General features: G+C 32.5%; 2 protein-coding genes and 1 pseudogene across 3 annotated transcripts; 1 reads left to right on the top strand and 2 right to left on the bottom strand.

Annotated features, from left to right (window-relative positions):
- Positions 1–287: 287 nt before the first annotated feature.
- Positions 288–3,912, top strand: LOC107424153 (NADPH HC-toxin reductase 1-like; annotated as a pseudogene).
- Positions 3,879–6,517, bottom strand: LOC107424152 (probable WRKY transcription factor 53). The gene is made up of 3 exons (XM_016033892.4): positions 5,656–6,517; positions 5,434–5,562; positions 3,879–4,874 (listed from the first exon to the last, which is right to left on the bottom strand). The coding sequence occupies exons 1-3, from the start codon at positions 5,943–5,945 to the stop codon at positions 4,229–4,231; spliced, it is 1,065 nt and encodes a 354-aa protein (XP_015889378.1). The 5' UTR covers positions 5,946–6,517; the 3' UTR covers positions 3,879–4,228.
- A 5,430-nt stretch (positions 6,518–11,947) lies between these two features.
- LOC107423643 (transcription factor CPC) lies at positions 11,948–13,392 on the bottom strand. 2 transcript variants are annotated; one of them, XM_048478536.2, is made up of 3 exons: positions 13,136–13,379; positions 12,706–12,793; positions 11,948–12,308 (listed from the first exon to the last, which is right to left on the bottom strand). In XM_048478536.2, exons 1-3 carry the CDS (start codon positions 13,185–13,187, stop codon positions 12,185–12,187), a joined length of 264 nt encoding a protein of 87 aa, XP_048334493.1. In that variant the 5' UTR covers positions 13,188–13,379; the 3' UTR covers positions 11,948–12,184. The 2 variants fall into 2 exon arrangements, with proteins under 2 accessions (XP_048334493.1, XP_048334495.1); XM_048478538.2 differs by having other exon boundaries at positions 12,706–13,392.
- Positions 13,393–15,297: the final 1,905 nt, after the last annotated feature.

Here is a 15,297-nt window from a genome sequence, read left to right as displayed (position 1 = left end):
ACACCCCCTATAATTTATTTATTCCTATTTTAAATTATATTTGTGATTTAAAACATTTTAAAAACCTAAAATATAATTAAAAATAGAGACAAACCAGTAAGGCTTAGATGATATTAACCCTTAAATAAGAAATTATTCACATGGAATGTGAATTAGTGTACATATCCATTTAAAATTGCCATGTGTACAAATTCATTGCACGTCAGGATTGAAGAATCCAAATCAGCACCTCATTAATTTAACGCTTTTTGTTAATTAGTTTTCCCCTTTGTTGCCAGAACTTAAACCCTCCTTCTCCATAGTGGGGTTAAATAGGATCCTATTCTCAGACATGGAGTTTCTTTGATGAATATACCACAAGGGACCTGAATTGATCATTCAACTATATACAGCTCCATGAACAAAACTTGCGGGACACCTCCATCCTCCATACCGTCCAAAATGTGACTCAGGGTCTCCCACGGCTGCTGGAATAACCCATGTTGTCTTCTTTGTCTATTCGTTTGGGCTCCTTTCTTTCTATCTAAGGTCAACTATCAACGGAAACATTAGATTTATTCGCAAAATAATAATAATAACATTAATATTAATATTAATTCAGAAACATCGGATTCTCCTTGTCCATGTCGGTCATATGGTTAATCTTGATTATTGTTGTTTTGTATATTATATCAGTTGAATAAATATTTATATATATATATATATATATATATACAAGAGCCATAAGAATCAACCAAAAAAAAAAAAAAAAAAAAAAAACAAAACTGCTGGGGATGAAGATCTGCAATTGAGTTTGAAGGCGTGGTGGAGAAGAAGCGTTTAGGCCAGAGAAGGAATACGGGAAGTATTAATGACTTAATGCTTATTTGGATTTTTTAATGATATGTTTATTAATACTACATGTGGCATTTTTTTTTTTTAAAATTTTTTTTTTATGATTATACGTACCACATCAGTTGGTATAAAATGTATACTGAAATATGTATTGTCTATTATCTTCTCCCTGTCCTTTTCAGTGTTTTGATTTTTATAAGAAAAGGTAGATAAGCGCAAAGGTTTGTAGTGGTTTGAAAATGGATGACACCATAGTTTGTGTGACTGGAGGATCAGACTACCCGGGTTCTTGTCTAATTAAAAGGCTCTTAGAGAAAGGATATACTGTCCATGCCACAGTCAGAAATCTGGGTCTACATCTTTCTCTTTCTCTCTACCTCTCTGTCTCTCTCTGATATTCTGTATATGCATTTGTTTGACAAAAAAGAGAGAATTTGCAGGTGATGACCGTAAAGCAGGGCTTCTCAAGGGTCTTCCTAATGCAAACACCAAACTTAAATTGTTTGAAGCAGATGTTTATAGTCCAGATAATTTTGATTCTGCAATCCAAGGGTGTCAGTTTGTTATTCACATGGCCACGCCTCTTCAACATGAACCCAAGCAAACTCAGGTGTGATCCATCTTAGTTTCTTCCTTTTCCGGACTCTTTATTATCTTAATTTGGAAGCTGCTTCTTCTTCTTCTCAAATTTTTTTTTTTTTTTCAGCTTCATTTGCCATTCTTTTTTCCATTTGAGATATCTAGAGGTTAAACGACTTTTATTTCTTCTAAAGCAGTTAGAATATATTAGAGAAAAGTATAAGGGAACATTTTTTTTAATATGTAACGTAAAAAGAGTAGAAGAGAGGTGTTACACTTGTTAAGAATCTTTCCCACACCAACTATTGGAAGAGGCTACACTTGACAATTTATTCTGGGAAACATCATAACTAATCATCATTTTCATTGATTTGAATGTTAATGGTAAGCCCTTTGTCTATATTAGGTGTGTGTTTGAATCATGCTTTCTTCCTTTTTAGTTAGAAGATATTGTAATCCAGATCAAAAAAATGTTACTAGCATGTTAATCTTTCAAATGTTTTAAAGACACAGTTTTTTTTTTTTTTTTTTTTTTGACAATTTTGAGGCTGTAGAATTAAATTAATTTGTTAATTGAAAATAATTACAAATCAAGATATAAAAGGCACATGACGACCATTACAGATGGCGTTTCGACACTACAACGACCCTTGATTTTTTATTTATTTTTATGCGGACTAGACAAGTCGCTTGGTAGCCCAACCTTTGTTTGTTATTTGGTAGAAAGTCAGGCTTCTAGGCTACGGTTTGGTCAATGCCCTGATGGTCCATTTTTAGGACCCTGACATTCCATGCAAATTCCAAAAAGCTCTTGGTCTACCACTACTTATCCACTGCATTATTTTTCATTCTCTATTTTCAATCTTACAATAAAAGTGCTGACACATATTTGTCTGGTTGCTTACAACAAGTTGTGGAGATTCCTTTATCATACTTATCATTTCTACTATTTTTGCATTTCTTTTCTGGTTTCCTGTTTGATTAAGACTTTGCTTTTATTAATTTGTCAAATTTCAAGCAAAATCAGCATTACTTTCTTATGTAAAACTAAATGAACTTTTCTAACAACCTCCTTGATTTTTTTTAAACTTTCTTATGCAAAACTAAATGAACTTCTCCAACAACCTCCTTGATTTTTTTAAATTTTTTTTTTTTTAACTGAAATTCTTCAACAACCTGGATTAAAGAATAAATTGTAATAGGTCAAATGTATATTTGCTTTGTTTAACATGGACAGTTGAGAAATACTTCAGAAGCTGCAGTTGGAGGTATAAAAAGAATTGTGGATAGTTGCATTAGATCAGGCACTGTGAGGAGACTTATTTACACTGCCTCCGTGGTTGCTGCACAACTAGGCAACATGATGGGAGCGGCTTCAAACATAAAATCGACGAGTCCTGTTGGACTCCCTTCAATTGTTCTTTCGAACCAGGCTTTCACATGGTAACTTTATTACATTAGATATCAAAATATTTATCAAATAATACATGTTAAAAATATATTCATATAATTTAAATATAAAAAAATAAATCATTTAATAAATAAATTAAATATTATCATATCATTTGATAAATAAATTTAATGAATATTTTATTAATTTTAACATATTGATTTTGTTAAGCTAATAGGAAAGGAACCAAATTTGTCTTCTTTTTTGTTATTGTTATTATTTTTCTTCCAGTCATGTTTGATTTTCGTTTTAATTATTAAAAGAGGGAATATGCACACTCTAAGACCCTGTCGGAAAAAGAATTGTTGAGGCACAATGGTGAGCATTGTTTGTGGGCTAGTTGGAGGGGACACAATTCAATCTACCATGCCTCAATGCATGCAGGTCCTCATCTCACAAATCACCAGAAACAAGGAGATGTACTCCATCCTAAAATGTTTGGAGTATTTGTTGGGAAAAGTCCCAATTTTGCACATTGAAGATGTTTGTGAAGCACATATATTCTCCTTGGAAAAGTCCTCTATCAGTGGTCGATTTCTATGTGCTAGTGGATATTTGTCTTTGGCTGAAAGTGCTAGTCACTGGAGAATATATTACCCAGAAATCAACATAGGGGAAGAGTAAGTTATCTCCAATCTAATTACGCTAGTCAAAATGATTTAAAACCAATTCTAATGTAGGCCATGGTATGTGACTAGCCCAAGTTTTTTATTTGTTTTTTATTTTATATTTTTTTTATTGATGCCTTGTTTTCAGGTTTGTGGAAGATTCAGGCACTGAAATTGTTTGGGGTTCCACAAAGTTGAAGGATATTGGATTTGAATACAAATTTGATTCGAAGGTGATATTAGACGACAGTGTGAAATGCGCAAAGAGATTGAACGAGTTTGATGCACCAAACTAGGATCCTACCCAAATGTTCCAATACTGATGGATTGCTTTCCATCTTTCCGATGAGTAATATGTAATATGAAGAAAGCCAAGTGAATTTTAGAGTCATCTTCATTTTGCATGATTTATCAAGCCAAGTGAATTTTAGATTCATCTTCATTTTGCATGATTTATCACTATTACTAGAATTTAACAATTTACATGGCAGCAAGAATGCAAATTTTATCCCTCAACAACTTACCACTTATCATCTTGCACCAAAAATAAAAATAAAAATTATAAATCAATTAGACTGCCTAGGAAAAAGGAAAAAAACTCTCTTGGCCAGCATCAGAGCCATAATCATGTCATATTCTATGCTTTGAAATGGCCACCATACGTATCAACATTCTTTTCGTAGATGTTAATATGCTGGCAGGATCATCAACCTCATTGCTTATCCAGTAAACTGAACTATTCAGGATTGAAGAACACTTAGGAGAAAAGTTCATGGTTGTCGAAGGAGAAATTCAATTGAAAATCATCCTCATTGAGTTGGAAATCCAGGTCCCCGATCGGCGAATTGGCGACTGATGTAGGGGCTGACAGTATCTCGGTGAGTTCGGATTCGGAAATTTGGACATTGTCTCTTAGTCCAAAGTTGATCAAGCGGAAAGGTGAAACAGAGAGGTAGTTTGATTCTGACGTTGCTGGAGATATAAATGGTGGAGAAAAACTACCCATGAAGTTGTTTTCCATCATTGACTCGGAGAAAATTTGGTTTTCCACATATTCACATTCTGTTGATGTAGAAGGGAAAGAAAATAATGGAAAAATGTCATCCTCCCTCGTGTCCAAGTCCTCTGTTTTCACTTTAAGCCCTGCTACGTTATCACTCAACATTTTCTGCGGCTGCTTTGGCTTTTCCTTTTCATGTTGTCGAAAAGTAATTTCGTTTTCTTTTTGTTTAAACTCTTGTTTGTTTAGTGTTGCTGATGCCGTGGCTAAATGAGAGGATTGCCTACAGGTATGCCGTCCTCGGTATGTTACTTCCAAAATCGATGCGTCTTCATTCAACCTTTGAACTAGCTTTGTAGCCAAACAACCTTGAACATACCTATGTGTACATCTATAGTAGCTCCTGAAATGCCAAAAAGAAGGGAAAAAGGTTAAAAATAAAAATAAAAATAATAATTCCCATATCAGAAGCAGAGCATATGTGGTCCAAAGATGTAAACTTCAAAGAAAATAGACGTTTCTAAATTTGGACCCATCTGGCCTTGGTTCAGGAATTTGGTCCTAAGGTCATTTGCTTAATTATAGTGCCCCATTGGTCACGCCAATATTTTGGCACAATTCCACAAATTTAACCCCACAATCAAACCGCAGTACAAGGAATAATAAAAAGAACAAACGTATAAATCAAGTTGGTACAACCTTTATGGTTATGAAATTTTGAGTCAGTCGACACTATACGGAGAAATAGCCTGTAATTGGTCCTCTGGATAAGTTGAAGTATCTTTTTAGAGTCTTATTTGATTCAGAACCTTACAGTTCGGATATAAAGACCATATGTTCCATTTCATACTCATAACAATATTAGATTGTCCCTAAAAATACGTCGTCATATCTATGCGTTTTTGTTTCATCCATCCAACATTGAAGAGCAATTATATATTGAGCAAACTTATTAAAGTTACCTTGGATAATTAGCTCCAAGAATATCTTTTTGGCCGTACTTCCTCCAGCAATAACCATCATCTGTAGGTCCATCAAGCCCTGACTCCGAGCAAACCTTCACTTTCTCAGTCCACCTGGGCATTGTTTTCCTGCGATACAAAAAAATCCAAATAAATTAACTTAATTCTGACTAATTTAGCTAAGATTTAAAAAAGGGTACTCATTTTAAGTGTTAAATTTACCTTTTCTTGAAGATATCTTTTTGGTCAGAATCTTGATCACAGATCTCACTTCTTGGGCTGCCAAAGGGACTCGGGGATTCTATTGTGGGCTTGGTTTCTCCATGAAAAGCACTCTGATTAAGCAGCGAAATCGCTTTTTCATAGGACAATACTATCTGTGCAGCCAATAAATCTCTCGTTTCTTGGGATGAACAAAGTTCAATCTGTCTCTTGAGCTGCTTTGCTAGTTCCTTCCCTTGGATTAGCTCACTGATTAGATTCTTTTGCTCCAAATCCATGGTCTTCTCCATTAGAAAGTAAAAGACAAGGAATTCACCAAAAAAGAATTCAGTTTGTAGCAAATGGCTAATGCTAGAAGGAAACAGAGGACTCTGAAAGGCTTTGAAAACGGTTGCTTATGTTTGAGGAAACAGAAACCACAAACATGAAAGTAGCTTGACACCCAATTGTGTTTGAAGTTTGAGGAAGTGAAACATTCACTGTCCTTTTTAGGAGTAGAAGATGAAGGAAGCTAAAAACAGAAAATGGGTCTGTAAGATCAGTTGCTTAAACAAAGTAAAATGGGCAAAATGTTAAAAGGAGATAGATAGTTATAAACAGAACCGACAGAATCTTGAATTGAGATTTGATGGATAATACTTACAAAATTTGGATATATAGCCCTTCGAAGCAAGAGAGAAAATGGTGAAGCTAATGGATGTAAAGGCAAGGAAGAGGCTTTCTTAGTGAAGAAGGTGGGAGGAAGTGGGAGATATAGAGGGAAGAAAAGAGAAGGAAAAGAGACATTTGACCGCGAAAAAATAACTTTTTAAAAAAATAAAAATAAAAAATAAACAAGAAAAACGTAGATTAGTAAATATTAGTTTCTGAGTGATAACTCCCTTATGGCTTTGGATTAAGATATAGGGAAAAAATCCAAATGCTGACCACTTCAAACCCCCAACGACTAATCACCCAAAAACAAGCCTTCTCTCTCTCTCTCTCTTTCTCTGTAACAACGCGGAAGAAGATTTGAAGATTCTTGTTGTAGGCTAATCTCTGACTTTCCTTCCCATTTCTTTTTTAGTTTGAATGCGACAAAGTAGAAACATAACACTCCTCAGATGACGTAATTTGTTGTTGTAATTGAAGCCCCTTTGCTTACGTTGATGGCGATTGATAGCCCATGTGATCCACACATTTAAATTACCCGCACTCCCACTTTTATATAATTTATTTATATTATATATTCCTATGTTTACAATTCGGTTTATATTAATATATATGGAAATTTTATGGTAGATAGTTCGTACAGGATCGCAGTATTAGTGAAGATTTTTTATAATATTAACTACGATTTTTTAGAAAATCATCATTAATATTATGAAAAACTGTCACTAATACTGTGATCCGTATAAAAATCATCCGCACCATATACGAACTGATAATATATATATTAAATCCAAACCAATCTTCATCTTTTATCCTATGCATATATTTTTATAAGCTCATTTTGAAGAACTCTTAGAGAAATTATTTTGTTTAATTTGAAGCTAAATCTAAATCTATATGCAATAATACTAGCATTTGTTCTGACTTAGTCTTATTCACCGTCCAGCGGGGAAATTTACCAAGTAGGAATTGAAAATGCTAGTTGATGTGATATGCTTCCCCATGACACAGATTTATTTGTTCCGATTTGTCACTTTTCAAATTCAATGGAGGAATTCCCAAAGAACAAAAAAAAATAATAAAAAAAAATAAAAAAAATTAAGGCTTTACTTGAAGACTTTGAAAAAGATACTGTGAGAAGATACACTACTCAATAATAAAATCAAATCTAGATTTTCACCAAAGGACCAAAAAAATAAAAATAAAAAATAAAAAAATAAAAACATAAAAAAATAAATCTAGATTTAGATATAATAATCTCTGTTAATTTGAAGGAACGTTAAAGTATTTATATGAATAATAAATTAATCAGAAAATATGTTCTAGAACATCAAGTGTGAACGCCCATTTGTTTAAAGATCAAATTATTTCATTCTGTCAATTTAGGCAAAGAAAGAGTTGTATTTGGAGTAGTGCCCGGTAATCTGCAATCCATGTGATGTAAGCTTAATATTTGCTTATGCTTTTTACAACTTGGGAATCACAATGTTTTAGATTCCAAAAATGTGCAAAGGATTTTATAGTACCTAAGTTGCAAACTCGGAACAAATTCAATGTATTTTATCTATTTGTTTTGTATTAGCAACTGAGGAACTAGATATCAATACTTCCCTGAGAATCTAGTCATTACTATTAATGCACTGCACGTTTTCACTTCCAGAATTCTCATTGTTTGAATTTAAATATACTTTAGAGTGACAGATGTGATTAGTTTTTTAATATAATTTTAATGTTAGAAAAGGTTGAATGTATACTTACGGATTAGTTACTAGCTGATCATGTTTTTTTTTTTAATGGCTTTTTTAAGCAGTTTACACATCTTCCTTTGATTTATTTATTTAATATCCTGAAAACTGGAAACATAGCTTAAATAATTCAAATTTTCAGCTAAAAAAAAAATATAAAATGATCCAAATTCAAAATCACTGTTCAAAAACAGTAATTTTATTATTAGACGGTCCACAACTAGGCATTAAAATCTTAACAACCCAAGGACTCCTTGAATAAACATAATTGAAGCCACAAAATGTAGGTGATTTCTCATGATTTTCCATTGTTTTGGCTGATTTTGATTTACACGGAGTAAAGTTTCCAAGAAGCTACATTGTTTTCATTGAGAAAGTGAGGACGACATGAAATAAAGGTCAGTCTGTAGGGTACGTACCAAGTATTTATTTATTTTTCTCTTCTAGATGCAAACCGTGTGGGGCTACGGTTCATTTAGAGCCTATCTTTTAAGTTTTGATTCTTCTTTGTCCTGTTATTTTCCCTCAGCATATAAAATCGACCAGGTCAAAATATTTGTGAGGTTTACTGTTAGGTGGGAAATGGACAAAATCCACGTGCCCAATTCACAAGGCTTTTCCACTCGGTTTTCTTTCAGAGTATAAAGAGGGGTTTTAATCAATTAATTAACCCTTAAATTCGATATTTTGAATTTTCAAAGTCATTTAATTATCACAATCAATCATTACATAGAAATTATGAAAAAAAGCCAAAAAGCATTAGCCGGTAATGCATGAGAGTCACATATAATTAGAACGGAGAAAAGGTGAAAGGACTATTGCTAGTAAACTCCATATTGTTTCTTTTCCTTCTCAATTAATTCCTTGATTTGATTTGCTTAACTATCTCTTTTTTTTTTTTTTTTTGGGTGCCTCATCAATCTTTGTCATACCTTTTTCTTCTTTTTCCTTTTTTCTTTTTCTTTTTCCCTTTTCTCTAAATTTGTTATGTGAATCTTTATTTTGATTTTTTCTTAATCTATTTCGAATGCATAGGTCCCTTTATGAAAGTATTGTGTTTCACCCATAAAAAAAAAAAAAAAAGTATTGTGGTGCGGTCTAATAATTCCCACACGATTAATTAGTTCTCTTTCACATTGTTAGACAACAAAAAAAATTGAAATATGATATGCATGGTTATTAATTAGTTGTTTAATTATCATATGGTTAAATAATTTTTCATTTATGTTTCTGTAAAATTAACTGAACCATTTTTTCTGGCAGATTTTCCAAACTTTGATGCCTGAAATTTACTTATTTCTTCTTAACTTCATTTGTAATAATAACTGGTCTTCTCTAGGCTTTTAACTGTTGCCAAAAAGCTTTGTTTAAATCTTAGACGATACTCATTATATAAATTCATGGTGGCTTAGAAAGTTAAAAGGGTAAAACTTTCATCGATCTTTTTTTCTATGTCTTTGATTAATTTCAGATTAAACAGAACATCTGAAAAAGATAACTTTCTTTTTCCTTTTCTTTTCTAAAGCAGGATTTTCTTATATTTATTTTTTCCCTAGAGATTTGAATTCGAGATACCAAACCAGAAAGACCAATTGAAAGAGTATTGCTACTAAAATTACTTAAATATCCTTTGACTTTTTCTTCTTCTCCTCTTTCATTTTTTTCTTTTGTATCTTCTTCAGCCTGCAGCAACCATTAGGATTTAGGAGGACTAGTGAGAGTGACAACCATTTTTTTCAAATCAGTCTTCTTGGATCTGGCAACCACTAGGAAGGAACCAAATATGATCCTTTTTAGTCAATCTAACCTACACTCATTTTCTCAGCTGTAACATTAGCTCTGTTCCAAAAAAAAATAATAATAATGAAGATAATATGGAGGAGAAAGATGACGATGACGATGATGAGGAGGAAAAGGAATTCTAATACTAGGTTGCCGAACAATAATATGGTCTAATAATCTTAGCCAAAAATAGAAAATAAAAATAAAAAAAAATGATTTTTGATGATAAGTTCGAAATGCATACGGGAGACATACGTCGAAAAAAAAAAAAAAACAGTTAAAATATTTAAAAGAAAATAAAGTTTAAAAGGGCTTTTGGTAATTTTAAATATAAAAGCGGTGTAATTAGATATTATTGAAGGGCAAAACGATGCACTCTGAATGTAATCCGGCGACCTCTTTGGGTATTAATGGGCCCAATGAAATTAATGTTCTTGTTTTGGGTTCTAATCCTGTAACTTACTAATCGGCCATACATAATTAATGGGCCCAAATGGTCCAGTCGCTAGTCTTAATCGAAAAAACTCAGGCTCGGCTAACTAATCTGTCCTGCCCATGAAGTCAGCACCAAAGCACCTTTGTTTTGTGTGTGCGTGTGTGCGTGTGTGTGTGTGTTGCGTGCGGCTTCAAAGCATCCAAAGAACATGCTTGAAGCATTGAACACTAAACAACATATTAAAATTTTTCCTAATAACAACATATTCAAAACAATATATTTAGTTAATATCAAGTTAATAAACAACATTTAATACTGAAAGCAGAAACTTTATAATTTTATAAATTCTGGTTTGGTTTGGTTTGGTTGAGGAGGAATGATAAGGGTTCTTATTTCCAAAATTTGAAATTCCCTTTTGAGAATGTATCGAGACACCAAATAAGCCAAAAAGCATTGAATAATAGGGGAAGCAGTCATGATATATATATATATATATATATATGCTGGTTCAGCAATGGTAATTAACGCTGACTGCTTCGTACGTATATTTATGGTTCACGATTCAGGATGTGTGGCTGAATATTTTGTATATTAACGCTGACTGCTTCGTACGTATATTTGTGGTTCACGATTCAGGATATGTAGCTGAATATTTTGTATATATATATATATATATATATATATGTCTCATGATTCAGGATTCGTACCTGCTGAGAGGGAGTTGGAGAGGGTGATAAATATGGGTGTCGCTTTCTGTGTAGGCCTGCTTCGAAGAATAGCTTCTCTCTTTTCTAAATTTATAGTTCCATATAATGAATGCCAATACTTTCCTTGAAATGCTAATTGATTTGTCATGTGTGGAATTTTACCAAGACATTGCATTATTTCTATGATTCAATTTCACATTCTCTCCTAGCTCTTTCATCCATTTCTTGATCCTTTTACTTTGCTAGTTCAAAATAATTAATGCCTAGATTTATCATACATATGTGTGTGTGTTTGTGTATATATATATATATATATATATATATCTTATGTTCATTTTTTCTATGTTTTTCACGGAAATAGATTGTTTCTTTATTCTATTTTCTTGGGGGGGTGGGAACTTGTAAAATGTGAAGGTAAATAACAAGGGGAAGTTTTATAACATCTAAATTAGAAGTTCTTTTCTTTAGAGCCATCTAAATTAGAAGTTCAGAAATGCTATTTTTGTCCCGACTGTGCGTGCTGCATCTGCTTTTTCTACAGTCATACTCAAAAGCTTTGATCTCTGTTTTCTTGCCCCAAATTATTCATATTCAACATGCTCAAATGTAAAATGGACCACAACTAGTTCATTTTTTTCTTTTGGGTAAAAAAACCTCATGTAGTTCATAATCATGTAAGTAGTGACAGATTATATATAGACGAATTTGTGTTTTGGGGCGGGGAATTTGAGGTGTTGTGCGATGAAAGATAAAGACTAACCAACCTTTTTTTGTTTTTCTTTTTATCGCTTGAAAAATAAAGACCAATTATCTGTTAAAAAAGAAAAAAAGAGAAAAGAAATGGGAAAATGGGAAATGATTGTAAGAAGAGCACAGACTGAGTACGCAAGGAGGATCTAACTCTCTATATCTTTCTTGAAACAGAAGTGTCCTTTACTGTCTTTAGTAGCGTGTGAAGGTGGTCAGAGACAAACAGAAAAAGTAAAAATCTCAATAAATTAGCCAAATAAGTTAAGTCACAACTACCATACCTCGTGACATACATAGTAAGTTCTAAAAAAAAATTAAAAACAGGAAAAATACACATTAAAAAAAATACCAAAACGAAAAAAACCCAGAAAAAAAAAAAAAAAATTCCCCAAATTTGAATTTCCACCCTACCCTACTCCGACTGACAAGAACTGCTAAACCAAACCAAACCAAAAGCACTAGGAATCGCATTTCTTCAGCTCTCTCCTTCTGCTTGCAAATACTTCTCCATGTCTCATTATCCAAAACCTCTCTATTTCTTCTGCTTTTCTACCTGGAATCCTTCCAGCTATTAGTGCCCACCTGAGATTCCGACTAAAAAAATTAAAGTACCGAATGCAAATTCATACATACAAATCCAAAAGGCTGGATTTTATTCTCTAAATAAGCTTATATTCTTGTCCAACAATTTTATAAAAAAAAAAAAAAAAAATACATTTATATTCCCGTCCCAAAAAAAAAAAAAAAAAGACACACAAAAAATGGATCAGCATAAAATATTAGGAGCCTCTGTACATTATCTTCAATGTTTATTTTTAAATTAACATGCAAATCACGCATCATATTAAACAATTTTGTTAAACAGTATCACTGGCAAGGAAGAACCCACCACCTCGATTATGCAAAAACAAAATTAGTTTAACCATAAATTAATAGAACAAAAGTTTTTGTGAAAAAGAAACAAAGTCTCTGTTTTTACCTGTCTCCAACGAGTTTATACATTCTAAAGATGAGATCTTCTTCTTGTTCCGTCATGTTTATGAACTCCCACTCGATGCTGCTCACCTCTGCGGCAAATATATAGGTGACAACAACAAACAGAGGGAAAAAAAAAAAAAAACAATAAAGTAATATTGTGTAAAAACCAGACATGAAAACACTATATTGTGGAAAAAGAAAGAGAGAAAACAAGGAAAAACAGAGTATTTTTATTTTTACTTTTTAAATTAAATTAAGACAAAAGGAGACCAGAAACGAATATGGCATGGCAAAAAACAGAAAACGAATGGAACCCATTAAAGAATTGACAAAAAGGAGAAAAACCCATGAAGGAATTAGTCCAACAATGAAAGGAAAAACGAGGACCCAGAAGGGGATTAAAGTGAAAAAGAATGAAGGAAAAAGATTGCCTTCAGAGCAACAGCTGCTAGTCTTGGCTTGCTTTCTTCGGCGTTTGTCCATGGGCTTCTTGTAGTAGACGACTAAAAAAAAATGAGGGAAACACAAGGTAGAGAAGAAAAGCGCAAAAAAATAAAATAAAATAAAAATAAAAAGGCCCAACAGAAGCTTGTGAGTGATAAAAGAGGAAGAATTGGCATTAAGTAGTTTCCCCAGAAGAGAATCTGACCCAAAAAAAAAATAAAAAAATTTGAGACGTAATTAATATGCATTCCCAACTCCCATTGAGATAAGCACTTCAGCTCTTTTGCAAACCAAGCCTAGGAACGGCAGGTCCTACCAAACAAACAAATTATAATTCTGTTGACTTGTAGTTGTCCCTGTTCCATGCAGCTTACCATATCAAAGAGACAGCACCCCTACTGAAATGACAAAAATAACCCTCTCCTCCAATCGCCAAATCCAAAGGGTTTTGTCATTTACGTAGCCCCTGCTTGATTAATTAATTACAGGGTGAAACCATTGGAATATACATATAAATATATAAATATATATATATATATATTATATAATCATTATTTTATAATAGGAATATACATGGGAATATACATATAAAAAAATATATATATATATATTATATAATCATTATTATATATATCGTATCAGACCAAAGCAAAGATTGCACTTCAGCTTGTACTTTCTCCGATTAGGCCTTCTAAATAAATTATTAATTATTGAGTACTTATTTGGGTCAATATAGTGTGGGTAGTCTGGTATCCTACATACATATATATATATATATATATATATTGATAAGATTAACTACTCGATCCAGTGTTGTATTGTGTTTAGGAAATTTGGGACTAAATTTGAAGGCGGTTATTTCAACAGTATTTTGCAAAGGACAAAATAAGCCTCATTATTTAAGTCTTTCCTAATGAACAGAAATAATTATAAACCCCTTGACTCTACCAGTCTCTAACTAATAGTGTACAGTAATTTTACTTTCCCATTGAATGAATCTTAGTTTCCTAGATCATTGATTGCAGCCCAGGTGTGTACTATTGTCATCTAACTTATTTTGTCCACAACCCAGGTGAATATCTTATCTGCAGCACTTATTAGGTTATGTAAATTGAGTTTTAATTTCTTTGAAGGTTCTCTCAATTTAACGTAGAATCAATGGATGGAAAGGAGAAGACATGGACATATTCATATTTCTTTATCATGACCACAGTGAAATTCATTCTGAATTCAGAAGCTTTAATTTTGATCTAAAATATAATAATATACGTAATCATGCTTTTAGACTTGACACTCCCAAGTCATAATCATATTGGCCCCCAATCTTTCCCTTATTAGTAATTTGAAAAGAGAACTAAAATATCTCCAACATGAAGCATGACAATGAGAATGTAAAAACCTTAAATTATTTGTAATGGGGTTAGGTGCAAGAATATCATCCTTTTTTTCCCTTTCTCTTTGAAAATATTTTTAAAATGTCCATGGCTTTCTTGGGCATTGAGTCGGTTAGCTAGGTTGTCATTATCGTTTAGTGTAAATCTGAAGGCATTAAGATTTTAGCTCGTGGCTTATTTATAGGTAAACTCAAAATCAACTAAATATACATATATGTCTATATTTGACTAAAGAAATTAAAAAAGAAGAAAAGGATCAGAAAACACAAGAATAGTCTAAAAAGTAATATTCTTTTTATGTTTGATTTTACTCTTCAGTTGTACCGTGGGAATGACGGCAATTTTACTCAAAGGTTGGTTGGAAGTTGTTGAAAGCATATACATACTAAGCTTTATGGATAACTTTTACTGCCATTGGGAATATATAAAAACCACATAGAATTATTCCTAGCAACTTCCAAAAGATATACTGGATAAGTAATGAATGTTTGGTAGGACAATTAGAAAGGTCAAAAAAAGATATAAAAAGAAAAGACCAAAAATAATATTTACTTTCTAAGATTAGGTCGTATGCCTTCTGATTTTTCACTTTACCTTTGGAATATTTTATTCTTACTCATGTGTTGTCGCTAAAGAATCCGTTTAGTCACCTAAAAAAGCTTAATTTGTATGCATCGCATTTGGCAGCTCTTTTAATGGCTTTAGTTTGCCTTTTAAGCCTTTTTTCTGAGTGAAAAATCAACTTTCAACTGGTG

The sequence above is a fragment of the Ziziphus jujuba genome, chromosome 7, assembly GCF_031755915.1.
Source record: "Ziziphus jujuba cultivar Dongzao chromosome 7, ASM3175591v1".
Classification (NCBI taxonomy): Eukaryota; Viridiplantae; Streptophyta; class Magnoliopsida; order Rosales; family Rhamnaceae; genus Ziziphus; species Ziziphus jujuba.
This window is presented reverse-complemented; position numbering and strand designations above follow the sequence as displayed.

Excerpts from the sequence above, each read along its gene's own strand:
- LOC107424152 (XM_016033892.4), bottom strand. The coding sequence starts at position 5,945 with ATGGAGAAGACCATGGATTTGGAGCAAAAGAATCTAATCAGTGAGCTA. Across the intron at positions 5,563-5,655 it reads AAAGATATCTTCAAGAAAAG|GAAAACAATGCCCAGGTGGA; the intron begins GTAAATTTAACA and ends TTTGTATCGCAG. Across the intron at positions 4,875-5,433 it reads CTTGGAGCTAATTATCCAAG|GAGCTACTATAGATGTACAC; the intron begins GTAACTTTAATA and ends TTGGCATTTCAG.
- LOC107423643 (XM_048478538.2), bottom strand. The coding sequence starts at position 12,878 with ATGTCTGGTTTTTACACAATATTACTTTATTGTTTTTTTTTTTTTTTC. Across the intron at positions 12,309-12,705 it reads TATAAACTCGTTGGAGACAG|GTGGGCACTAATAGCTGGAA; the intron begins GTAAAAACAGAG and ends TCGGAATCTCAG.